General features: G+C 44.7%; 2 pseudogenes and 2 gene segments (V, D, J or C); all 4 read right to left on the bottom strand.

Moving 5' to 3' along the window:
- Positions 1-2690: 2690 nt before the first annotated feature.
- On the bottom strand, positions 2691-4843 carry LOC132240005 (zinc finger protein 133-like; annotated as a pseudogene).
- Positions 4844-6709: 1866 nt separating this feature from the next.
- On the bottom strand, positions 6710-8032 carry LOC132224378 (T cell receptor alpha variable 14/delta variable 4-like). The segment is given in 2 exon segments: positions 6710-7386; positions 7957-8032. Coding segments are annotated over 2 exon segments (444 nt in total).
- Positions 8033-12874: 4842 nt separating this feature from the next.
- LOC132224311 (T cell receptor alpha variable 13-1-like) lies at positions 12875-13575 on the bottom strand. The segment is given in 2 exon segments: positions 12875-13287; positions 13447-13575. Coding segments are annotated over 2 exon segments (468 nt in total).
- A 6606-nt stretch (positions 13576-20181) lies between these two features.
- LOC132224236 (small nuclear ribonucleoprotein-associated protein N-like) lies at positions 20182-20884 on the bottom strand (annotated as a pseudogene).
- Positions 20885-26652: the final 5768 nt, after the last annotated feature.

Genomic DNA, 26652 nt, shown 5'->3' with positions numbered 1-26652 from the left:
AAACAAAAGGAATCCAAAGAGGACCACACCAAGACACATCATAATTAAAATGCCAAGAGCAAAACACAAAGAGAGTATCTTAAAAGCAGCAAGAGAAAGAAACTCAGTTACCTACAAGGGAATACCCATACGACTGTCAGCTGATTTCTCAACAGAAATTTTGCAGGCCACAAGGGAGTGGCAAGAAATATTCAAAGTGATGAATACCAAGAACCTACAACCAAGATTACTTTATCCAGCTAAGCTATCATTCAGAACTGAAGGTCAGATAAAGAGCTTCACAGATAAGGAAAAGCTAAAGGAGTTCATCACCACCAAACCAGGATTATATGAAATGCTGAAAGGTATCCTTTAAGAAGAAGAAGAAGAAAAAAAAGGTAAAGATACAAATTATGAACAACAAATATGCATCTATCAACAAGTGAATCAAAGAATCAAGTGAATAAATAATCTGATGAACAGAATGAACTGTTGATTATAATAGAATCAGAGACATAGAAAGGGAATGGACTGACTATTCTTGGGGGGGAAAGGGGTGTGGGAGATGCGGGAAGAGACTGGACAAAAATCGTGCACCTATGGATGAGGACAGTGGGTGGGGAGTGAGGGCGGAGGGTGGGGTGGGAACTGGGAGGAGGGGAGTTATGGGTGGAAAAAAGAGGAACAAATGTAATAATCTGAACAATAAAGATTTCATTAAAAAAAAAGAAAAAAAGAAATTCAGACCCACCTTCTAAGATATAATGTCAGAACCAGCACAAAATTATGCTTGAAAGGAAATTGAAAAAGCAGCCACAGACTTCTATTCCAATATACAAGGAGAAAAACAAAATAAGTTGAGAAGATGTTGGGTTGAAAATAAACAGCACAGCATATGGGTATAGAAAGTTGTTATGTATACTTTAAAAAACATATTTTAAAGCAAAAGAGAAGCTATAAGAGATTTATTTTGCCTTTTGTGTCACACAAGAAAACTTAAACAACATTAAGGTGAGCTATTTGTTACATTTTTAATTTAATGGCTTTTTAAATGCATGGTTTTCATAAAAACAAATTGTACCTATTTAATGTAAACAATTGTATAAGATTATTCATTTCTAGATACTTGTGGATCCATTACCACAATCAAGATAATGTACATACACATCTCCCCCAAAGTTTCCCCATTTCTCTTTGTAATCCTTCCTGCAACCTTGCTCCCACTACCTATTCCTGTTTTCAGGCAAAATCTCTTTCACATTTTAGTTTGCATATTTTATAATTTTGTATGAATGGAATTATTTGTACTCTTTTTCCTGGCTTCTTTCTCTCAGCATAATTATTTTGAAATTCTTCCATGGTCTCATGAGTAGCAATGTTTTATTCCATTTTGTTGCTGAGTAATAAGTATTCCATCATCTACACTAATAGCCTAGGGCCATCATGACCAGAACGGATAACCGAACAGGGGGCTCCTGGCCAACAACGCACACAGGTGGGAAGGGTCTGTGGGCTCTGGGCCTCTGGGCCCTGGCAGCAGTGAGAATGGTCTATAAGCCCTGGGCCTTCGAGGTGCATTGGTGGCGAGCAGTGTCTTTAACCCTGGGCCACCAAGGCACTGAGGCAAGAAGGGTTTGTGGGCCCCTGGCTGCCAGGGTGCAGGAGAACTCTGGGTCTCAAGCTTTCGGGGGTGTGGCTGGCCTTCAAACTGGACCGTGACAAGAGGGAAGAGGGAGCCCCATTCCTCACAGAATCCACTGTTGGGAGGAGGAAGCCTGCATGCCTGATTGCACCTAACCACTCTTCCGGCCTGCCTGCCCAAGGGTTCCCGGATTTCGAGAGGGTGCAGGCCAGGCTAAGGGAACCCCTTCTCCATGCACAAATTTCATGCACTGGGCCTCTAGTATAAAGATAAAACAATTTGTTTATTCACCTATTGATTTACATTTTCATTAGCCCCTATTTGGGGTTGTTACAAATAAATCTATGAACATTTGTATATACAATTATTTTAAAACATGTGCTTTCATTTCTCTGTGGTCAATACCTGAGCGTGGAATGACTAGATCATATGATAGGTGTACATTTGACTTTGTTTAACTTGTTTGTTTTAGTAGCATGTTTGTAGATACCATTAGATTTTCTACTGGACAATTATGATGTCTGTGAACTAAGATAGGTTTGCTGCTTCCTTTTCAAATTGTATGTCTTTTATTTTTTTCTCTTGCCTTATTCCACTGGCTAAAAGAGCTTGTACAATATTAAATACAAGAGGTATGAGCCAAAATTCTTGAACTTAGTGGGAAGCATTCAGACTTTCACCATCAAGTATGACATATGATATAGGTTTTCTGTAGAGGCCTTTTATGAAGTTGGAGAAATTGCCTTAGATTCCAGATTCACTTGGAATTCATAATGGGGAACAAAGGCTGGATTTGTCAAGTGCTTTTTCTGTACCTACCGAGATTACTCTCATTAATTGATCAACTGTTGATTATCAATATCTTTGTATACATTATTGATAAATTGTCACGACAAAATATTAAAAAAATATATAACTCTTCCACTTAACAAATAATGAGACAAAGTTCCCAATTGCTTAGAAAGCAGTTTTTAATACCGTTTCCTCTGATAGCAAAAATCTGTTTCTTGGTTTTGGTTTGTTTTTTGTTTTTTTTTGTGTGTTTTTTTTGTTTTGTTTTTTTAGAGAGTTGTAAAGAAGCCACGTTTATTAGAATAGAAGGCCACAAAACATGAAGACTTAGTGGGACGAAAGTAAATGAAGCCAAATGTCCTGTGGCCACTTATGGAATGCATTTTTCTATCCCATTTCATCAAAGTGTAAAAATGTTGAGTATTTAGTCCTCACCAGCACTTTCACTCTTAAAGAGCGTGTAACAGGTCGGAAGATTGCTCAGTAGGTCTGTCAGTCTGGAGTGGCAGCTTGTGGCGGAGAGATTTCTTTCTCCTGTGTCTGCTGAGGTGAGCCTCACCCACATGTCTTGCACACCTAAGGCTTCTCCTCCTGGTGTGTCATCTGATGTAAGATGAGGTATGACTTTTGGATAAAGCCTTGGCCACATACTCCGCATACACAGGGCTTCTCTTTTGAATGTACCCATTTATGAGTGATTAAAGCTGACTTATTGCTAAAGCCTAGTCCACACTGCTTGCACATGTAAGGCTTCTCCCTCGAGTGCTTCCTCTTGTGCTTGATGAGACCAGCCTGGTGACTAAAGCCCCGCCCACACTCTCTGAACACATAAGGCTTTTCCCCTGAGTGTGTCCTCTGGTGTGCAATGAGGTTTGACTTCTGGCTGAAGCCTCACCTGCACTCCTCACACACCATGGGCTTTTCCCCTGAGTGTGTCCTCTGGTGTCTGATGAGATTTGATTGCTGGCTGAAGCCTCGCCCACAATCCTTGCACACGATGGGCTTATTCCCTGAGTGTATGTTCTGGTGTCTATTGAGGTGTTACTTCAAGCTAAAGCCTCGCCCACAAACCCCACACACATAAGGCTTCTCCCTGGTGTGCGTCCCCCTATGTGAGATGAGGGTTGAATTCTGGCTAAAGCTGTGCCCACACACATAAGGCCTTTCCTTTGAGTGTGTCCTCTGGTGGTTGACAAGGGTCGTCCTCTGCCTAAAGCATCGCCCACATTCCTTGCAGGCATAAGGTTTCTCCCCTTAGTGCGTCCTCTGGTGTGAGATGAGGTTTGACCTATCACTGAAAGCCTAGTCCACAATCACTGCACACGGTGGTCGTATCCTCTAAGTGTGTCCTCTGGTGTCTAAGGACAGCTGATTTCTGGCTAAAGCGTTTTCCACACTCGCGGCACACATAAGGCTTCTCCCCCGAGTGTGTCCTCTGGTGTATGTTGAGGTTTGACTTCTGACTAAAGCCTCGCCCACATTCACTGCGCATGTAAGGCTTTTCACCTGAGTGTGTCCTCTCGTGTATGATGAGTGTTGACTTCCGGTTAAATCCTAGTCTACACTCTCTGCACACAACAGGCTTCTCCCCCAAGTGAGCCTTCTGGTGCCTGGCAAGGCTTTTCTTTAGACTAAAGCCCTTCTCACACACCCCACACACATATGGCTTCTCCCCTGAGTGTATCCTCTGGTGACTAAGCAGGTTTGTCATCTTGCTGAAGCCCAGTCCACATTCTCCACAATTGACTGTTCCAAATCCTAAGACTTCTATCCTCCTCAATAATTTGTCTGTTTCCTCAGAATTCTCCACCTGAGCAGCGGTGGCCTCTGTTTCCACCCCTCTGATGCCATTCCTAGAGCTGACTGGCTGCCTTTGTGGTGGCTTGGATGATGCTGTTAACGCTTTTTTCTTTGTCTTTCCAAATGAAGGGCCTTCTCTTTCTTGACCTTCTGCTTTATCACTCCAGCAACTTGGATCAGAGGTTTGTTGCTGCTTTTTCTGGTCCCCCTGGCACAGATCCCCCGGCTGCATGTGATTTTCTGCACACAGCATGGGAAGAACGAGGGGGGATTACTACACAGCATGTGCTGCACGTGGAACTTCTGACTAGAGAAACCCGGAGGGCAGAAAGCACAGAGGTGGAGCTCTGGCTTTGGTTTTCCTGGACAAGTGGCTGGTGGGCATTTTCTCTCCTCTCTCCAGGTTTCCTTCCCTTGCTCCAGCTGGGTGATGAACTTTGGTTTAGAAAATGGAATTCCCAGTGAGACCAGGTTGCTGTAGTGTTCCAGCATCACCTCCCTGTACAGGGACCTCTGAGCAGGGCTCAGCAGCATCCACTCTTCCTGGGTGAAATCCACAGCCACATCCCTGAATGCCATGTGTGCCTGCGCCACCGAAGAACAAGGGGTCAATCCAGCCACCAGCTGGGGACCAACCTGTTTCTTGGTTTTTTTTCACCACTAATTAATTTCAGAGAACATTTGAGAAAATGCCTAGAGGGTAGAAAAATTATTCTTCAGCCTTTGAAATATCTTAAGACAGTATGTTAACAGGTTCTTTATTTATGCAAAAGGAACAACAAATAATTAAATAATTGCAGGTTTGGCTTTTTCACACACACAAAAAAAGAAGAAAAAACAAGGACACAAACTGCAATTCAGGAGTAGACCACTAGGCTGTGTCTTGACAATTCCTTTTAGACCAAGTAGTAGACACTTGACTTGAGCAATGCACTGTAGCAAAGGTGTCAAACTCTTCCAGGCTTTTGTGAATCTACAGGAAATGGAAACGTCATACATGCCTAGTTATCACTCTCTTCTTCTGTTCCTTTAAACCTGCTTGTAATAAAGCAGCCTAGACCATAGTTCTTCAAATTATCCAGTATAAATTTCTAAAAATAATTTTATACCCTAAGTGTTGATATATGTATATACATTTTTCCACCAAAAGTTGGAAGAAACATAAATGCCCATCAACAGATGAATGGATAAACAAAATGTGATCTATACATACACTGGAATATTAGGTTTAAAAGGGAAAGAAAATCTGACACATGCTGCAACATAGGTGAACATTATACTAGGATATAATACTAGATACAATAAGTTACAATATGACCAATAGTGCACTAGTCCACTTTTATGAGGCATCTGAAATAGTCAAATTCATAGAATGAAAACTCAAAGGGTAGTTGCCAGGGGCTGGAGGGGTAGGGGGAATCAAGTGTTACTATTTAAGGAGTAGAAATTTTCAGTTTATCAAGATGAATAGAGTTCTAGAGATAACAGTTGTGCTTCTTAATCAACTATGTAAGCATACTTGATATCACTCAATGGTAAACCTAAAATAGTAAAAATGTACATTAAAATGGCAAAATCTTAATAACTTAAATATTCTAAAGACACTTCTTTTCTGATTTCTACTGTGCACGTCTGCTTTCCAAATCCTATTTTAAAAAAGGCTAATATGAAAATTGTCCCCTCAACCTGGAGTTCCACAAGGGGGCAAGGCCGGCCAGCCAACAGCCTGCAGCCCCTCCCCCAAGCTGGCCCTGCCCCTGGTCAGCTACCCCATCCCAATCAGGGGCAGGGCCAGCCTGCCAACTGCCCCCGGCCCCTCCCACCAGCGAACCCAGCCTGATCAGCTCGATCGAGGCAGGCCGGCCATACCCCACCCATGCACGAATTCATGCACTGGGCCTCTAGTGTAAATATAAGAGTGAGTACAATACAAGGTCACTTATGAAACACCCATTACCAATCAAACTATAAGGCACTAAGACAATGGGGTTAGACATAGAAGGAGGAAATATTAGAGGATGAGGATTTGGGATTGTGGAGAACTGATAAAACAAAGAAAGAGGTCAAGGAAGTGTGCAAATGTGCAACATGATGGCAAAAAGCTTTTAGAATGGTGGTAAAGTTAAGGACAAGGTGGAAAATAGTCATTCACAGTCTGCTTCTTCACAATGTTTTTATAGAGCCACTAATTATTGATCATTTTATGAGTAAGACTGGTGGGAGGCAGGTAAATCTGAAATGAGCTCTTCCATGCTGGAGTATTAATAAGATGGAAGAACACAAAGTTTGTCACATAGTAGACACCTTAGAAAGTAAATGAGGGTACCTTACCTCAGCTAACAAATATAACTTAAACTAACTCAGTAAACAATATAAAAGACCATAACATAAAAAAGAGAAAAACAGAAAAATTTCATAGCCTTAGTTATTAAAAACAATGCCTTTAAAATAAAATATACTCAATAAATATTTATTGAACAAACTGATAGGGAAAATCTGAAAATTTTACAGTTTTACTGATTTTTGAGTCAGATGTTTCTGAATTTCTTTTCTCAATTCTTCTAGCTCAATCTGTCACCAACGGTAAGTTGTTTATTGTGGCTCTTCTTTATATCCAATAAACAATTTCAACCCAAATTTTCAAAGATATGGATGTTTTTGATGAATGATAACTCTACACATGTTCCATGAACCTAGAGAGGTATTTTCATAGAGTGTTTTCCCTCTAACCCTACCTACACCTGTGCTGCCACAGCCCTTGTCGCTTCCTGTCTGTGATTACAATTCCCCGCCTTGGTCCCCACAGCAGGTGGATGCATGAAGCAGAGCCCTGGGTTTTGGTACACCTCCTTCTAACACCCCTCTCACTGTGGGCTCACTCAGGGCACAGAAATACACTGCTGAGTCCTCCAGCTGTGAAGCTGAGATGACAAGGTTGGCAGAGCTCTTTGCTTTCTGAAAATTCAGTGAGTAGCGGCCTCCTGTGGCATTTTGCTGGTTGTAAGAGTCCTGACGAATGAGGAAAATCATCGCCCCACTGCTGAGCTGCTTGTACCAGAATAGACTATAACGTGGATCACGGGTGTCAAATGTGCAATCCAGGCTCACAGCCTCCTTCTCCTGCACCAGTATTGCTTGTTGGCCTTGAGTTACCTTCTGGGCAATACTGGATCCTGAGAGAAAAAAATAAAAACAGAAGGTTATGGGATAAGTGCTGTGGGGCAGAAAAAAATATATATTTGTATATATATGTCTCCTTTTTCACCAATTAACCCTCACCTCCCGCCACCAGCCATTCCCACCACCCCAGTGTCTGTGTCCATTGGTTATGCTAATATGCATGCATACAAGTCCTTTGGTTGCTCTCTAACTGCCTCCCCCCGCCACACACACACACACACACACACCTCCCCTGCCATTTGTCTCTGGATCTATTTTTGATCATCAAATTATGTTGATCATTATATCCCACATATGAGTGAGATCATGTGATATTTATCTTTCTCTGACTGGCTTATTTCTCTTAGCATAATGCTCTCCAGTTCCATCCATGCTGTTGCAAATGGTAAAAGTGCGTTCTTTTTTATAGTGGAGTAGTCTTCTGTTGTGTAGATGTACCACACAGAAAGAATTTTTTTTTTTACTCTCAGCCAGCTTTCCTTCCCAGGGTACTCATAAAAGACTGCCTGCACCCCCTGTTGTTATGTCACAGAGAAGACCCATTCCCACTGGGGCATCCTTACCTAGCCACATGGAAGTTATGACCACCCTCAGAAGACCGGACACCGACATGTTCAAGTTCTCCCACTGTGTGGAAAATATCTTGTTTTTCTTCTTCAGTGTTAGGGCTCTGCAAGGTGAGGTGACTGACAGATGGAGAGAAGAAATGCTGAGCTGGGTGCTGCTGCTGCCCCAGAACAGGAAACAGAGTTTCTGGTGCAGACGTTGCTGTGGGTCACGTCAAACTTTCTATGTACTGGCTGAGAGTCTCACCCAACCCACACTTCCTTTTGCATTAACCAACTCTTTTTTAATTTTATTTTTCAATTAGCCTTTATGTCCAATATTATTTTGTTTTTATTTCAGGTGTATAGTAGTGGTTAGACAATCATATACTCTACAAAGTGTTCTCTCCGATATTTTCAGTACCAACCTGGTACCATACATAGTTATTACAATATTTTGTACTATATTCTTTATGCTGTACTTTACATCCTACTGACTATTTTATAACTATCAATTTGTACTTCTTTTTAATACATTTTATTGATTTTTTACAGAGAGGAAGGGAGAGAGAAAGAGATACAGAGTTAGAAACATGGATGAGAGAGAAACATTGATTCAGCTGCCTCTTGCATGCCCCCTACTGGGGATGTGCCTGCAACCGGGGTACATGCCCTTGACCGGAATCAAACCTGGCACCCTTCAGTCCTCAGGCCTACTCTCTATCCCCTGAGCAAAACCGATTAGGGCCAATTTGTACTTCTTAATCCATTCTTTTTTTTTTTTTACCTGGGTCTGCAATCACCCTCCTCTCTGGCACATTCCTAGGTTGCAGGTTTGATCCAAGTTGGGGTCCCTACGAAGGCAACTGATTGATGTTTCTCTCTATCTATCTATCTCTCCCTCTCTCTCAAATCAATGAAATCATATCCTGGGGTGAGGATTTACAATTTTTTTTAAATATTGAAATCAAAATAGTTAAATGGGAATTTTCTACCATCTTCCTACCCCCTTCTACCCCTCAAAAAAAAACAAACAATTTTCACAATTATACACTAAGTAGAGTGCCTGTGCAGAAGTTCAGGAATCTAGCACAAAAGTTACACTCTGTGAGAACAAAAAATATCTGAGATTGTTAGCATGTTAAAGGGTAGGAGGAATGTTTTTATTTTTTACTAGTCACGCCTTCCCCTGTGCAGCATGGTACAGTGCCAATAGAAATCTTCTGGGCCTTTGAAGTGAGAGTATGTGAGTGAGCCCTGGCTCTCCCAGCTTTAGGGGGAGCTGCCAAAGAGACTCGCCTCATTCTTGCCCCATCCACATACTGAGGTGAGCTGCCCAGCTGGGAAGCGGGAAGCACCTGGAACAGCACCCAGGGCTCTCAGTGGGCATTAAAGGGACACAGATCCCATTAACTGCAGCACAAACAGAGGACATCAGGACCCTGCCCACGAGATGCTGGGGACACCTTGCCTGCAGATTCCCACAACTGGTCCACGAGCACCCCCAGTGCTCAGTGCCTCACCCAAACACCATTCCACTTTGTGGCCAGCTACCAGTGCACACGGGAGGGCAACAAGAGTCAGCATCTACAGATGGCTAGTTTGTGGGCTCAGAAAGGGTCCCACTGTGCGGGACTGGGTGAAGCCACACCATCTGAGCAGTCAGCACCACCCACGGGAAAGCAAGCAATAGGGAAGCTGTCAGCACACAGTCTGGTTTTGCAGGATGAAAAAAAGGCCATAATGTTTGTAGTGAATTGTCCAGCAAAGGGAGGAAACCGATAGTGCAGTGACGGTTTAAAGTCTGAATGAGCCTAAGTATGTACTGACTCTGCATCTCTGACCAGAGGATTTCTTCTTTCATAAAACAACTAGAGGCCCGGTGCACAAAAATTTGGGCATTCGGGCGAGAGAGGGGGGTCCCTCAGCCCGGCCTGTGCCCTCTCTCAGTCTGGGACCCCTCAGGAGATAACAACCTACTGGCTTAGGCCTGCTCCGGGGTGGCAGAGGGCAGGCCCAATCCCTAGGTGCAGCCCCTGGTCGGGCTCAGAGCAGGGCCGATTGGGGAGTTGGGTCGCCGCCGCCAGTCATGCACAGAGCAGGGTGGATTGGGAGGTTGTGATGCCACCCTCAGTCATGCTCAGGGTAGGGCCAATTGGGGGGTTGGGACACCGCCCCCTGTCACATTCAAGGCAGGGTCGAGGGGGAGGTTGTGGCGCCACCCCCTGTCATGCACAGAGCAGGGCCTATCAGGGGGGTTGGGGCTCCATACCCTGGCACGCACAGAGCAGGGTCAATTAGGGGGTTGGGGAGCTCCCCCCTGTCACTCACAGAGTAGGGCCAATAGGGGAGTTGAGGCACCACCCCCTGTCATGAACAGAGCAGGGCGGATAGGGAGGTTGTGGCCCCGCACCCTGTCACACACAGAGCCGCAGGGCGATCAGGGGTTTGGGGAGCTCCCCCCTATCAGGCACAGAGCAGGGCTGATCAGGGGGTTGGGGCACCTTCCCTTGTCACAAACAGAGCAGAGCCGATCAGGGGGTTGTGGCCCCACCCCCTGTCTCACACAGAGCCGCAGGGCAATCAGGGGGTTTGGGCACTGCCCCTTGTCACGCTGATCCCGGTGCCAGGAGGCCTCGCGGCTCCACTGATCCTGGTGCTGGGAGGCATATTACCCTTTTACTATATAGGATAGAGGCCTGGTACATGGGTAGGGGCCGGCTGGTTTGCCCTGAAGGGTGTCCTGGATCAGGGTGGGGGTCCCCACTGGGGTGCCTGGCCAGCCTGGGTGAGGGGATGAGGGCTGCTTTCAGGCTAGCAGGTGACTGAAGCTCCCAATTGCTCCTTTTTTTTCTTTTTTTTTAAATTCTGAGCCAGCTTTAGCTCTGGCTCCAGCTCTGAGGCCTCTGCTGCTGAAAGCAGGTATCTGGTTTGTTTGGGTTCTATAATCGAAACTCTGTATCAACTCCAGCTCTGAGATCCCAGCGGGCTGAAAGCAGGTTTCTGGGGTTTTGTTTAGCTTCTATATTTGCAGCAATATCTCAAACAGGAAGCTCAGAGGCAGGCAAGGCAGGAGGGTAACTTTGGATTCCTCCGTCACTGAAGCAAGCAAGCCTCATGTTCACTTCAAGCTGCCTGGCTGCAGGCCGTCATCTTGGCTGGCAGTTAATTTGCATATCGCCCTGATTAGCCAATGGGAAGGGTAGCAGGTGTACGGCTAATTACCATGTTTCTCTTTTATTAGATAGGATTCCCATGTATATGTGATGAAAACAGTTAAGTCCATAGTAATTGTACCCTCTCTCCCTCACTTCTAATTTGGTTTAGGAAGAATAAACCAATAAAACAAAAGCCATGCATCATGCATCCCTCTCCCTGTCTTCCAGGAAATGGACCAATCAGCAAGCACCTTGCTTTTACTGGACTGGAGCTAGTGGTTATAGTGAGGAAATAATGGAAGTCATTGAGGTGTTGGGCTACAATACTGGCCTTTCGTGTTCACATGTTATGCATCTGGTTTAATGTGATGCATTTCCTCATAAGAAAAAACAATTAATTAAGGACAACCATAACTCTCCCAAGAGCAATTATCTCACCATACCAGTCACCAATTCGTTACAGAGAATGTAAGATCTTGAAAATAACCTACGCAGGACCACAGGTGGGATAATTGGTTGTGTTTAGTAAAGCTTATTCAGTCGAACCATGAAGATGAGGCAAGGATATTTGTCACAAGCTATCTGTAAATTATCCATTCATCTAATGCCTTTGTGCACTCCACTAATAATAGTAAGGTAGCTAATAAATACTTATAAAAACTTTCCTATTTAGCCCAGAAAGAAAGATTTGAATCATAATGGGAGCAAAAAAATACAAGTTATGGAATAGATTTAATTGTCTTAAAATAACAGAGTTTTATTGAGAAAGACATGTATAGGTAGAAAGAAGCTATATGTTATTACATAATGAAATAATCAAATACACACATTAGGAGTTCTGATACCCAGTAATCAATATATAAATTTAATTCTATCACAAAGCTTAAATTAAAATCATGAGTAAATACCAAAATTTACCTTTCTATCTTTAACAAACATCTACTGATTAGCAACTATGTGGGAAAGTTAGTGCTGAGTACTGAGGCTATAGCAATGAATAATATACAACACAATCTTTTAAATTCCATGAGAGTATAAATGGGAACAAATATGTACAGAATTTTGTAAAAGAGAATTGCTTTGTGTGTTTAATAAGCTCACTTTCTAAAGTCATGTCCTACCCTGATTTCCTCAAACACACAAATAGTACATATATACCATTACCGGGCTCTGAAAAAAAAGTCACATTTTTTTAACAATAAAGTAGTCAAAACACATAGAAAAAAAAAGTGTCACATTTTGCCACAAATGTAGAAGAAAATTAATATAAATCTGTAATTTACTAAAATTTCTCACAGAACTATTAAATAGCAGGTGTTGCAGGAGAAGGCTTGATGAACTGGAAATGCTCAATTCAATATATACAATTCAGTGAAAAATCATGATTCTAATTACACCAAAAATTGATGGAAATGTAACCTGACTGTTAGCAATATTATCTGCTTACATAATTATCAGGTTCACATTTTTTGTATTACACATATTTTCTATAATTGGCATGTAATAATTTTAATAAAAAATAATGAATGCTGTTTTCAAAATACAATAACTAAAAGACCAATCATAATAAAGATTGTGATATTGATGCTAAGGGGTTTTTTATAGGACAGGAGTCTGAATAGCAAATATAAAGTCATCTTTAAAGCCTAAGTTTCAGAATTAAATATTACTAACTCACTTCAAGAATCCATTAAGCAACAAACATCCAACCATATGTTCTAACCCTTTCTGGGTCATTTTGAAACTGACCTCTTATTAAGTGTTTTTATTCCAACACACTATTTTCCACTTGCAAATAAGCAATAAGACAAGTGCTGTGCTTGCAGGTCTGTCCCAGGCAGAGGGGGCTGCCCCACTCGCAGGTTTGTGTACAGGATGCAGGTGCCTGGGAAGCAATGTGTACTAGCTGCACAGAAGTAGACAGCTGAGTCTCCAAGTTGGGTGGCTGCGATGTGCAGGGAGAGATGTTTGGCCGCCTTATTCAAGAAAACAGTGAGTCTTTCAGCTTGGTTTTTGTCCTTATTTGAACGAATGTCTATAATGAACTGGGGACCTTTTCCAGGTTCTTGCTTATACCAAGGGAAGTAGACAGAGCCACTGTCGGAATAAGAACAGTTGATAACAGCGGTGTTTCCCTCCTGGACATTCAGGGTAGAAGGATGCTGATCCACTTTCTCTCCGTGGCTGACCCCTATGCAGAAAGAAAAAGCCAGAGAAAGAAGAACAGTGACCAGATCATTAAACTTTATCATTTTCTTTTTATCCAGTAACCAAGGAACCCTGAAAAAAGCCAGTGTCGCTTCTAAAAAATATCCACTAATATATTGTTTCCCATAAGCCCTCAACTCACGGTCCAGCTGCAGCCACAAGAACATGAACAAAGCTCCAATGGACGTCTTCATCATTCTTCCTACTCAGGAGCAATTGTGCACCTGCAATCACAGCCAGGGGAGCTACTGCTGTTATCAAGTTACCCCTCCTTTCCTCTGACCATCATAGGGGTTTCTCACATTCTACCCAGCCAATAAGGAAAAGACTGTGCTTCTGCCAAAGCCTGTTCATTCAGAATCCACTAAAATGCACCCTCCACATGTTCTGCATCAGCTGAGGTGCACTGCCATCTTGTGGTTACATTCACAACTACTGAACTTGCTGTTAAATATTCTCTTACCCTGTGCCTCTGAGGGACTCAAAACAGCAATTGGTCAAATAAACTAAATCAGATCAGAGAATACGGAAGAATATAGAGATCAAGGTTTGTAACTCTGCACACTACTGAGTCATTGTTAATATCTTGGAAAGAGTCAGATGCTGTTGGTATTTATTCTACAATGGCCTGGGTTTACCTGTTTGAAATCTGAAAACTCAAAGGTTCACTCTCTTAAGCAAAAAAATATATAAAATCTTCCTCTTCGAGCTGTCATACACAAACACAATGGAAAACAACTCAGCCTTAAAAATTATTTAAATCTTACTTTTACGACAGCATGGATGGACCTAGAGCAGGGGTCCTCAAACTACGGCCCGCGGGCCACATGCAAATACAAATATTGTATTTGCTCCCGTTTTTGTTTTTTTTTTACTTCAAAATAAGATATGTGCAGTGTGCATAGGAATTTGTTCATAGTTTTTTTTTAAACTATAGTCCAGCCCTCCAACGGTCTGAGGGACAGTGAACTGGCCCCCTGTTTAAAAAGTTTGAGGACCCCTGACCTAGAGTGTATAATGCCAAGGGAAATAAGTCAGACAAAGACAAATACTATATGATTTCACTTACAAGTAGAATCTAATGAACAAGAGAAACAAACAAAATAGAAACAGACCATAGATTCAGACAACAGACAGACAGTTGTAGGCTAGATGAAAAAGGTGAAGGGCTTAAGCAGTGCAAAATAGTAGTTACAGATTACTCACAAAGATGCAGATTAAAGCAGAGGGAATATTGTCAATAATAGCGTGATAACTATGTGTGGGACCAGGTGGGCCCTTGAAGCAGCATGAGGACCATTCTATAAAGTATATAATTTTCTAAGCCCTTTGCTATACTTCTGAAACTATTACAAAATAATATTGAATGTAATCTGTAATTGAAAATTTTTTAAATTTAAAATCCCTTCCTTTTTAGCTAAACCTGCCATCCTCATTTGTCTTCTATGAAGAAAAGCTCTTTCTAAAAGGAATATGTAAGGAAAAGATTAGAGTTTGAGGGAGAAGATCATTGGTATTTCAAGTACCTTCTATCGCAAAGCCTGCTCCTCTAAGCTGATTTTGCCTGTGACCTTGCTATTCCCAGAGATCTGATAGTACCAAAGTGAATATTAGGAATCTTTCCTCAATTAAGATGATTGTGATTAAAAGTAAAGGATTGAATCTCCATGATAAGGGAGCAGGGGATATCTTTCATGAGTTATTAATATTTCAACCATAGGAAACAACTTGACCCACAGGTTGGCTTAAATTGCAGTGAGAAATCTGACACACAGTAAGAACCCTATTCTAGGCCCTGGCTGAGTGGCGGTTGGTTAGAGCTTTATCCCAATACACCAAGATTGTGAGCCTGATCCCTGGGCAGGGCACAGGCAAAAACCAACCAATGAATGCAGAAATAAGTGGAAGAACACATCAATGTTTCTCTCTATCTCTCAAATCAATAAATAAATTTTAAAAGAAATCTATGTTAATGCTGTGTGTCTTATATTCCTCAAAGTATTAAAAAAGTACAGCTTCTGAGAAAATAAAACTACATGTAAGTTTATTCTTGGCATGGTTTAATTTTCTTATCAAGATGGATAACCTGTCCTAAAATACAATTACTAACTCATATCCTTAGTAGAATTTTACCTAAAGTATAATCCAGTTCTCCTGGCATGGATCCTGCCTCTCTGGCCATCGCTGTCTCAGATTTCACACTCTATCATTTTTCTCACAAACTCCACTACACTGTTCTTTCCCTAAGACGTTGATAAAGTCCTTCAGTCCTGTGAGTTTTCAGAATTATCTTTCTCTGCCAAAAACCCTTTCTTACCCACTTTTACTTCTCGATTGCCCGTGTCTGGTAAGGAAATAGTACAAACAGGAACTGACCCTAAATGGTCCCTGAGAAACCAAGACTACCTCACATCCAGGAGTGGGAGCTCCTCTCTGATTATTTGAACTCACTGTTCTTCTGGGATTACAAAGAATAAATCTGATCTCTCTTCCACCTCTCAAACCCTTAAAGATTTAGAGACAGCTATGGTAAAAAAAAAATATCAACTGGCCCTGACTGGTTTGGCTCAGTGGATAGAGCGTCACCTGCGGACTGAAGGGTCCCGGGCTCGATTCCGGTCAAGGGCATGTACCTTGGTTGCGGGAACATCCCCATTGGGGGGTGTGCAGGAGGCAGCTGATTGATGTTTCTTTCTCATCGATATTTCTAACTCTTTATCCCCCTCCCTTCCTCTCTGTAAAAAATCAATAAAATATATTTTAAAAAATATATCAACTGAATATATAAATATACGTGTATCTGTAAAATGTGTGTTTTTAAGTATGTAAAACTTCTGGATTTTGAGGGTCTTTTATTCTCCATAAGATAAAATTTCTCAAATCTTTCTCTGGGCACATTTCCTTCTTTTTGGAGACGTAAAGTCAATATTTGTCCTTTTGATAGTTATGGCATACAGATCCGATGCTGATGGTGTGAACGTGACCATTCATATGAAAACCAGTGTTTCATGTCTTAATTACAGCACAGATATATCCAGGCCTTGGACAAAATTATCAGCTCCATGATTAATCCATAGAATATAGTTTTACCCATCACCAAAATGTTGGCCTGAAAAACCTTTACCTGGCACCTTCATGGACTGCCGCCTACCTGAGTTTTCAAATTCCAACTATCATTTTTGCTGACAATATGTGAGTTATGTTCATTATACTCATATTCTGCCTTCAAAGAATGTCCACTTGGGATAACAAATTTATGAGCTACTTCCAGGAAAGCCCTTAGAAATACATCTGTGTGTGTGTTGAGGATGGCATCATCACCTTTGGCTTCCTCTTACAGAAGCCAGTGAGTGATGGTCTGGTTACTGATACAGTAACAGTGGCTCAACTTTAGTCTCCTTTCCTGTCCAACGTGTCAAACGTTTACAATAATTGGAATTCTCTATTCCAGTGGACAGATGATTGATCATGGCCTTTCCAGAACCAGACAGCAGAGATCTTAGTAGCTGGGCTTGCATTAGACAGTTCCTTTTTATTCAGAAATATGCTATTTCAAGAAGGAAGCAAGGGAAATATTGCTGAAGAGAAAATGAGAAAGTCCAATTTCTTTCTATTCCCAGCTCATTTACTATCTAATTGTTTTCTATTGGCATCTTAGATTTAGTTTCTGTTATAAAATCAGGTTGGACTAACAGATATTTAAGGGCTCTTAAAACTCTGAAATTCCTTTCATGCTATTTAACAGAGAAATATTTATTGAAGACTGGTTGCATGTAATGCAGAGGGTATGTGAGTGTTGAGAAATTGTACTGCATCATGGACCCCTAAGACAATTTTTACATTCACATGTAACCTAGTGGGTCTGAGGTTTCCCCTAACCAACCCTGGGGCCTCTTCACTGACAAAGACAAGATCCTCAGGGTAAGTTTCTATTTGTGTTTTCATTTCTCCTATAAGATCCGTGATGGATCTAGATGTCCATAGTAAGATGGGACTTTAACACCAAGTGTAAAAATCTTCACACACAGTGAGATTAAAGTGGCTTCACGGCTAATCAGGGGTAAACAGGATGTTCTTCTGGAAACTTACTTCTTCTGTGTATATCTATAACATATCACATAGAACCTGTAGGGAAAAAAATTTTTTTAAACATCCACAACTAGGAGAACCTAGAGGAGGAGAATGAGCTTATTAATATGCAGAGCAAGAAACACTCTCTAAAACAACCCAATTGCATTATGCCATCTGCCATTTTTCCTTGCAAAGTTAACTTCGCTGTTCAAAATTCCCAGCCAGGCCTTATCATATGTATCATGGTGAACATGTTCTCTCATTAAATGTGTTGTCTTTTCATTTTGCTGGTGGTTTTCTTTGCTGTGGAAAAACTTTTTAGCTTGATGTAGTCTTCTTTGTTTATTTTTCTTTTGTTTCCCTTACCCGAGGAACTATATCAGTTAGAAAATATAGCTGTAAGAAATGTCTGTGATTTTATTGCTTGTGTTTTCTTCTAGAATTTTTATGGTCTCACATCTGTCAAAATGGCTATCATCAATAAACCTACAGCTGACAAGTGTTGGCAATGTGTAGAGAAAAGGGAGCCATCATGCACTGTTGCTGGGAATGCAGATTGGTGCAGCCACTTTGGAAAACAGTATGGAGCTTCCTCAAAAATTTAAAAATGGAACTACATTATGACCCAGTGATTCCACTTCTTAGAATATAACCAAAGAAACCCAAAACACTGACTTGAAAGAATATAGGCACCCTATGTTCATTACAGTGCTATTTACAATAGCTAGTATTTGGAAGTAGCCTAAGTGCCCATCAGTAAATGAGTGGATACAAAAGCTGTGGTATATATCAACACTAATAAAAGAGAAAAATGGTAATTGGCGTACGATGATACCCTTTTCATTGGCTAATCAGGGCTATATGCAAATTAACTGCCAACTATGATTGGCAGTTAACTGCCAACAAGATGGCGGTTAATTTGCATATGGAGGCACAATGCAGGGAGGCGAAAGGGAAAGCAGGAAGAAGTCCCCTGCCACTGACAGTGATCGGAAACCCAGGGGGGAGCTAAGAACTGGGGGGCAGGGCAAAGGTGGCCCTGGGGCCGCCTTTGCCCTGCCCCCCAGCCATGATCAGAGAATCAGGTGCCTTTGCCGCCCTGGCCAGTGATAGCAGGAAGTAGGGGTGGAGCCAGCGATGGGAGCTGGGCACGGTCGAAGCTGGCAGTCCCAGGAGCTAGGGGTCCCTTGCCTGGGCCTAAAGCGGAGCCCACGATCGCGGGTTCGCTGCAGCTGCGGGTCACCGCTGCCCGGGCCGGACGCCTCAGCCAGAGGCATTAGGCCTGGGCAGGGGCGGAGCCTGCAACTGCGGGGAGCTGGGGGTCCCCTGCCCAGGCCTGACACCTCTGCCGGAGGCCTCAGGCCTGGTCAAGGGGCCGATCCGGTGATTGGTGAACGGAGGGTGATGAGGGTCAACTCCTCTGGCTGAGGCATCAGGCCTGGGCAGGGGGCAGAGCCAGGGATTGGGGGGATATGATGGTCCCCTTGCCCAGGACTGAAGCCTGGGTCAGAGGCGTCAGGCTTGGGCGGGGGGTGGAGCAAGCGATCAGAGGGAGATGGGGGTCCCCTGCTCAGGCATGATTCCTGGGCCAGAGGCCTCAGGCCTGGGCGGGGGCCAGAGCCAGTGATCGGGGGGAGATGGGGGACCCCTGTCCAAGCCTGACACCTCTGGCGGAGGCGTCAGGCCTGGACAAGGGGCCCGATCAGGTGATCGGAGGGTGATGGGGGTCTACACCTCTGGCTGAGGCATCAGGCCTGGGCAAGGGGCAGAGCCAGCAATCGGAGGGGTCTGGGGGTCCCCTGCCCAGGCATGATGCCTAGGCCAGAGGCATCAGGCCTGGGCTGGGGACAGAACCAGTGATGGGGGGAAATGAGGGTCCCCTGCCCAGGCCTGACACCTCTGTCAGAGGCATCAGGCCTGGGCAAGGGGCTGATCCTGCGATTGGAGGGTGATGGGGGTCAACACCTGAGGGCTCCCAGTATGTGAGAGGGGGCAGGCTGGGCTGAGGGACACCCCCCCCACACACACACACACACACACACAGTGCACGAATTTCGTGCACTGGGCCCCTAGTGTATATATAATGGGATATTACTCAGCCATAAAGAAGGAAAGCTTACTTTTTGCAACAGTATAGATGGACCTAGAAGGTATTATGCTAAGTGAAATAAGATAGTCAGAGAAAGACAAATACCATATGATTTCACTTATATGCTGAATCTAAATCTAATTTACACAAAATAGAAGCAGACTCATAGATACAGAAAACAGACAGACAGTTATCAGAGGGGAGGGGGACTGGATGAAACAGGTGAAAGGATTAAGAAAAAAAAATCTCAGGGACTCAGACAACAGTACAGTAATTACCAGAGGGATGTGGGTCGGGAGCAGGTGGAATATGGTAAGTGGGGAGATGAACGGTGATGGAAGGAGACTAGGCTTTGGATGGTGAGTCATAATGCAATGTGCAGATGATGCATTGTAGAATTGTACACTTGAAACCTGTATACTTTTATTGACCAATGTAACCCCAATAAATTCAATTAAATATAAAATAAAGAATGAAAAAGGTGCCATTAGGTAATGTTTTTAGTGGATCCAGTTTTCTGAAATGCTTTAACTCTTCATGCAAATCAGTTTCATGTAAGTATGAGTTTAATGTGTTTTGGGGTGTTTGTTGTTGTTGTTGCTCTATGCATTTATTAGCGAATATTAATGCAGCGAAGAGAGGACAGAAGCTCACAAACACTCCACACAGTTTCAGGAGATGCATTGCAGGAAAAGAGAGGCTAAGGACAACAGTATCCTAGGGTCTTGGTGGATGCATTCCTGGGGGAGATGGACCTCTGATGCGGGGGGAGGAGGCAAAGAGGGGAAGGAGAGGAGGGGGCCTCATTCATGGAGGAGGCATGCCTATCGGTGTCCCTTGAGTTGGGAGAAGCCCAATTGGTGGGCCCATGGGTGGTCTCATACCAGGTGGAGGAGTCATAATGCCTGCAGGAGGGAGATGCCCAACCTGGTGCTACTGAGTTGGGGCTCCAGCAATGCTGGCAGTGGCTGCTACAGCGACAGCTGCAACAGGGCTTCCTCCCTGTGGAGTCCTTACCTGTGGGAGGTTCCCCCAACCCCTCGGACAGGGCCTGCTAATCCCGCAGGAGCCTGCGGAATAGGAACACCACCTGGTACTCCTCTGCCAGCCCCCCTGCCAACCCCAGGGCCTGCTGAAGCTCCTGCAAGGGGTACACGAGCGATCCCAGTATCTTTGGGGGCAGGTTCCTCCACAGTCATGGACATCAGGTTCTCCCGCGCAGCAACACCAGACCCAAAACCCGCTTCTCTTCTCTCTCTCGCTGCTTCGCATGCTTTGGCTGGATCTTCCTGAACTCGTCACAGTCACAGAGGATCAAGTTCATGTGCTTGTCAAAGGCCTTAAAGGTGCTGATGAAGATGCGTCCATCCTGCAGGTTGCAGTGCATGCGGTAGTCGAAGTGCTACAGCATCTTGCTGCTCTTCCCACCATCATGATTGCGGTTCCACCAAGTCCGACGTCCACAGTAAAGTGTCGGGATCCTTACGACCTAAGGGAAGGCCACAGATAAAGGTATGACACAGGTTCTGCTATAGGCAATGCAAGCTGGGGCAGAAGCTTCCAACAGTGGGTGGAGACTTTTTTCTTCCCCCAGTCATTAGGGTCAGAGAAAAATGAAGAAAAAGATACAGATTTTTCCAATGTGCCTCCTCCCCCCACATACATATAGCATCCCCCATTATGGACTTCCCCACAAGAGTGGTATATTTCTAACAATTGATAAGCCTACATTGACGCATTATGATCACCAAAGTTCATAGTGTACCATCATGGGGTTTACTCTTCGTGTTGTACCTTTTGTGGATTTACACAAATCCTATATAATAAAAGCCTAATATGCAAATTGTCCCCTCAACATGGAATTCAACTGGGAGTTCAACTGGGGGTGGTCCCACTGGCAAACTGGGGGAAGGGAGGCCCCCACCAGTAGCTGGCAGCCTCTAAGGAACCTACCTGTGCACGAATTTTGTGCACTGTACCTCTAATGTATAATTACATGTCTTCATCATTATAGTATCATAGAGACTAATTTCACCAACCTACAAATTATCTGTGCTCTGCCTAGTCATCCCTCCAGCTTCCCTCAGCCCCTGGCAACCACTGGTCTTTTTACTGTCCCCACAGATTTGCCTTTTCCAGAATGTCATGTGGTTGAAATCATATAGTACATGGCCTTTTCTGGTTGGCTTCTTTATTTAGTAATACAATAGGTCCTCGGGTTACATTGGAGATCCATTCCTATGGCGCAACATAACGCGATTTTCACCATAAGTCAGAACCCACCTACATAAGCACCTACGTCACTCACATGGAGCACATACACAGCAGAAATGAAGTGAAACAGTAAAAAAATTTTAAAGAAAGATAACAATTCTGACCTTTACTTGTGTTAAATAAATAATAAAAGACATAAAGCACATATGTATATACATCTAAATGACGGAACTTTTTTTTTAATAAATAAATGGGAGATGGCGACGTAACCACTAAACAACGTACATTGAGTCCGACGTAACCCGAGGACTTTCTGTATACATTTTACTTTTCCCTGTTTTTCATGGCTTGATAGTTCATTTCTTTTTAGTATTTAATAATACTACATTGTTTGGATGGACCAGCATTCATTTACCCATTCACCTATTGATGGACATATTGGAGGCTTCCAAGTTTGGGCACCTTAGAATAAAGGGGCTAAAAACACTGATGAGCAAGTTTTTGTGTGGACATAACTTTTCAACTCCTTTGGGTAAAACCCAGGGACACCATTACTGGGTTGTATGGTAAGAGTGTATTCAGTGTTGTAAGGAACTTCTAAAATGCTTTATTGAAGTGTCTATGTATACACTTTTTTAAAAATAATTCTTTGTTGTTCCAAGTTTTGCATATGTCCTCTTTTTTCCCCATTGACCCCCTCCAGCCTGCCACTGCCCCCTGCCCCAGGCCTTCAGCACCTTATTGTTTGTGCCTATAGCTTATGCATATATGCACACAACGTCTTTGGTTGATTACCTCCCACCCACCCTCCTCCACCTTCCCTCCATGTATACTCTTTCATTTTGTAGTCAGTGACCAATAAAGTTTACTGCTCCCCTTTGCTGCATGTCAAAGCCCCAGATGGCGAGAGCATGCACAGGCCCAACAGGTGGCTCTGACAACTGCTTAGCTCAGACACTCCCTGCTGTGACCGTGAACCTGGGCCTCTGTGTGTTCCTGTCTTGTGTCCTGCTGCCCCATGTACCTCCTTTGCTCACACACCTTTTCCATCCCATATGTGGATGGAACTTTAAAAGCACCAGTACAAAGATAAAATTATTAAGAATTTCAAGACAGTGATAACAGAGCCTTAAACCAAGGGCAGGGTTCCTTCTGCTACCACATGGGTCACAGTTTCCAGCTTCACTGACGTCTGCCCTTATATCTTCATGTTAATTTTCAGGGTCCCAGTCATTCCTATCTATGCCAGATGGTACAGTTTGAAATTCAATTTGCATTGATTTATTCCACATGCAAGTTTAAACTTCCGTTTTGGTGGCCAGAAGTCTTTATCACTGGCTGTTACAGATAAGGGATATTTTAGATTAATCCTGGAAGCTTTCTGTTCCCTTTCCCAAACTGTGAGTGCTGTTACAAAATCATGAGTAAAAATGTATCCAAAATGCAAGAAGGGGTGATGTATTTTAATAAAACAAAATGAAAATTTCCATAAGATCTTCTATACAAGGAGCTGCTTAGAAATGCCCTAAATGGAACCCTTGTACACTGCTGCTGGGGATATAAATTGATGCAGCCTCTATAGAAAACATTATGGAGAATCGTCAAAAGATTAAGAACAGAGCTCGCATAAGACCTAGCAGTCCCTCTTCTGGGTAACTATCTGAAATGTTTTAAAATATTTATTCATAAACAGGCATCTACCCCAATGTTCACTTCAGCATTACTCACAATAGCCAAGACATGAAAACAACCTAAGTTCCTTTTATGTGTAATTGGATAAAGAATTTGTGGTAATCATGTACAGTGAAATGCTTTTGGGCCATAGAAATGATGAAATACTACCATATGGGACAACACAGATGGATGGTGACAGTATCATTCTAAACTAGAGGCTCAGTGCACAAATTCATGCGTGGGTGGTCTCTGGCCTGCCTGGCCCCAATCAGGGTGGATTGGGCTGGCCCTGTTGGAAGGAGATGGCAGGAAATTGGCCAGCCAGCCCGCCCCAATCAGGGCCTAATCAGGGCCAGGCTGGCCAGAGGGGGTTCCACAGGCGATTGGTCAGTGGAACCCACCCCTGATTGCGGTGTGGGGGGCCAATTGAGAGTGGGGCCAGCTGTGGGGAGGGGCTGTGGGCAGTGGGCCAGCAAGCCCAGCCCCCGAATGGTATTGGGGGGCTGATTAGGGGCCAGTGGCCAGGGGGAGGGGCCATGGGTGTTGACTGGCCGGCCCTGCCCCCAAATGGTGTGGGGGGCGATCGGGGGGTGGGGCCAGCCACAGGGAGGGGCCAAGGGCAGTTGGCCAGCTGGCCCTGATCCTGATCAGAGTGGGAGGACGGATCAGGGGTGAAGCTGGCTGAGGGGAGGGGCCGTGGGTCGATGGCATGGTGGGGACCCATCAGGGGTGGGGCTGGCCAGGGAGAGGGACCACAGATGGTTGAAGATCTGGCCCCACTCCCTATTGGGGTAAGGGGGCAATTGGGGATGGGGTGAGCCAGGGGAGGGGCTGAGGGTGATCACAGTGTTGGGGCCCCATTAGGGGTGGGGCCGGCCGGGGGAAGGGCCTGCAGGAAGTTAGCCAGATGGCCCCACTCCCAATTAAAGTAGGGGAAATTGGGGTGGGGCCAGATGGGGAAGGGGCCACCAGAGGTTGGCCCCCAGGCCCACCCATAATCGGGCCAGTTTGCTGGCCACAGTGGGTGTCATGGCAACCAGTCATTCCAGTCGTTACAGTGTCTGGTTGCTGGATTTTTATATATGTAGATGAGTTGAGTCACACAGAAAAGGACAACAACCATATGACTTCACTCATATGTGGGACAGAAAACAGAAAACAACAAATAAAGCAAACCACAATATAATAGACAACAGTATGGTGGTTACCAGAGGGAAAGGGGTTCTGGTGCAGATGAAGAGGGTAAAGGGGTCAAATATATGATGATGGATGAAGGGAGATTAGACTTTGGAAGGTTAGAACACAATGCAATATACAGATGATACAAACCTACGGGGGATCAATGATGTGAACATGATTAAAAGTGAGTCTTACACAGGCAGGCAATACCACCTGAATTGCTAAAAAATGGCAGGAACATTTTTGAGGACAGTTTTTTCCCCCAATTTTAATGCTTAGGCTTTCTTGAAGCAGATATTTATTAAAGGTACCCTACCACCATGGCTAATATGCTGGAATATATATATATATATATATATATATATATATATATATATATGAATGATCTTTAATAATAAAAGCATAAAATGCTAATTAGACCGGACAGCCAAATAACCTACTGGACGTCATTCTGGACGTCCTTCTGGACAACCTTCCAGATGAAGCCGCAGTCGGGGGGGGGGGGGGAAGCAGAGGTGGATAGGGGCAATGAGGCAGGTAGGCAAGCAGTAAGGGGTGATCAGGCAGGCAGGCCAGTGTTTAGGGGCAATCAGGCAGGCAGGCAGAGACAGGTAGGGGTGATCAAGCAGGCAGGAGAACAGTCAGGGGCAATTAGGCAGGCAGGTGAACAGTTAGGGGTAATCAGACAGGCAAGTGGTTAGGGGTGATCAGGCAGACAGGCAAGCAGCTAGGGGTGATCAGGCAGGCAGGGAGTTAAATAGGAGCGATGAGGCAGGCAGGCAGAGTGGTTATGAGCGATCAGACAAGCAGGAAGTGATTAGGGGCAATGACACAGACAGGCAGAGTGGTTAGGGGAGATCAGGCAGGCAAGAGGGATGTCTGACTGCCAGTTTAGGGATTGCTGTGGGATCGGGCCTAAACAGGCAGTCAGACATCCTCTGAGGGGTTCCGGATTGGGAGAGGGTGCAGGCCAGGCTGAGGGACCGCACCCCCATGCATGAATTTCATGCACTAAGACTCTACTTTATTATAAAACTAGGGGCCCGGTGCATGAAATTCGTGAACTGGGTGTGTGTGTAGGGGGGGGGTGTCCCTCAGCCCAGCCTGCCCCCTCTCACATACTGGGAGCCCTCAGGCGTTGACCCCCATCACCCTCCAATCACAGGATCGGCCCCTTGCCCACGCCTGACACCTCCGCCAGTGGTGTCAGGCTTGGACAGGGGACCCCCATCTCCCCCCGATCACTGGCTCTGACCCCCGCCCAGGCCTGAGGCCTCTGGCCCAGGAATCATGCTTGGGCAGGGGAGCCCCATATCCCTCCAATCCTCGGCTCTGCCCCCCACCCAAGCCTGACGCCTCTGACCCAGGCTCCAGGCCTGGGCAAGGGGACCATCATATCCCCCCAATCCCCGGCTCCGCCCCCTGCCCAGGCCTGATGCCTCAGCCAGAGGAGTTGACCCTCATCACCCTCTGGTCACCAATCACCGGATCGGCCCCTTGACCAGGGCTGAGGCATCCGGCAGAGGTGTCAGGCCTGGGCAGGGGACCCCCAGCTCCCCGCGGTTGCAGGCTCCGCCCCTGCCCAGGCCTAACACCTCTGGCTTAGGCGTCCGGCCCGGGCAGCGGGGACCCGCAGCTGCAGCGGCCCCGCGATCGTGGGCTCCGCTTTAGGCCCAGGCAAGGGACCCCTAGCTCCCCGGACTGCCACCTTCGACTGTGCCCAGCTCCCATCGCTGGCTCCACCCCTACTTCCTGCTATCACTGGCCAGGGCAGAAAAGGCACCTGATTCTCCGATCATGGCTGGGGGGCAGGGCAAAGGCTGCCCCAGGGCCACCTTTGCCCTGCCCCCCAGCTCTTAGCTCCCCCCTGGGTTTCCGATCACTGTCAGTGGCAGGGGGCTTCTTCCTGCTTTCCCTTTCGCCTCCCTGCATTGTGCCTACATATGCAAATTAACTGCCATCTTGTTGGCAGTTAACTGCCAACTGCAATCTTAGTTGGCAGTTAATTTGCATATAGCCCTGATTAGCCAATGAAAAGGGTAGCGTCGTATGCCAATTACCATTTTTCTCTTTTATTAGTGTAGATTGTACACCTAAAATTTATATAATGTGAATAACTAA

Source organism: Myotis daubentonii, chromosome 1 (assembly GCF_963259705.1).
Source record: "Myotis daubentonii chromosome 1, mMyoDau2.1, whole genome shotgun sequence".
NCBI lineage: Eukaryota > Metazoa > Chordata > Mammalia > Chiroptera > Vespertilionidae > Myotis > Myotis daubentonii.
This window is presented reverse-complemented; position numbering and strand designations above follow the sequence as displayed.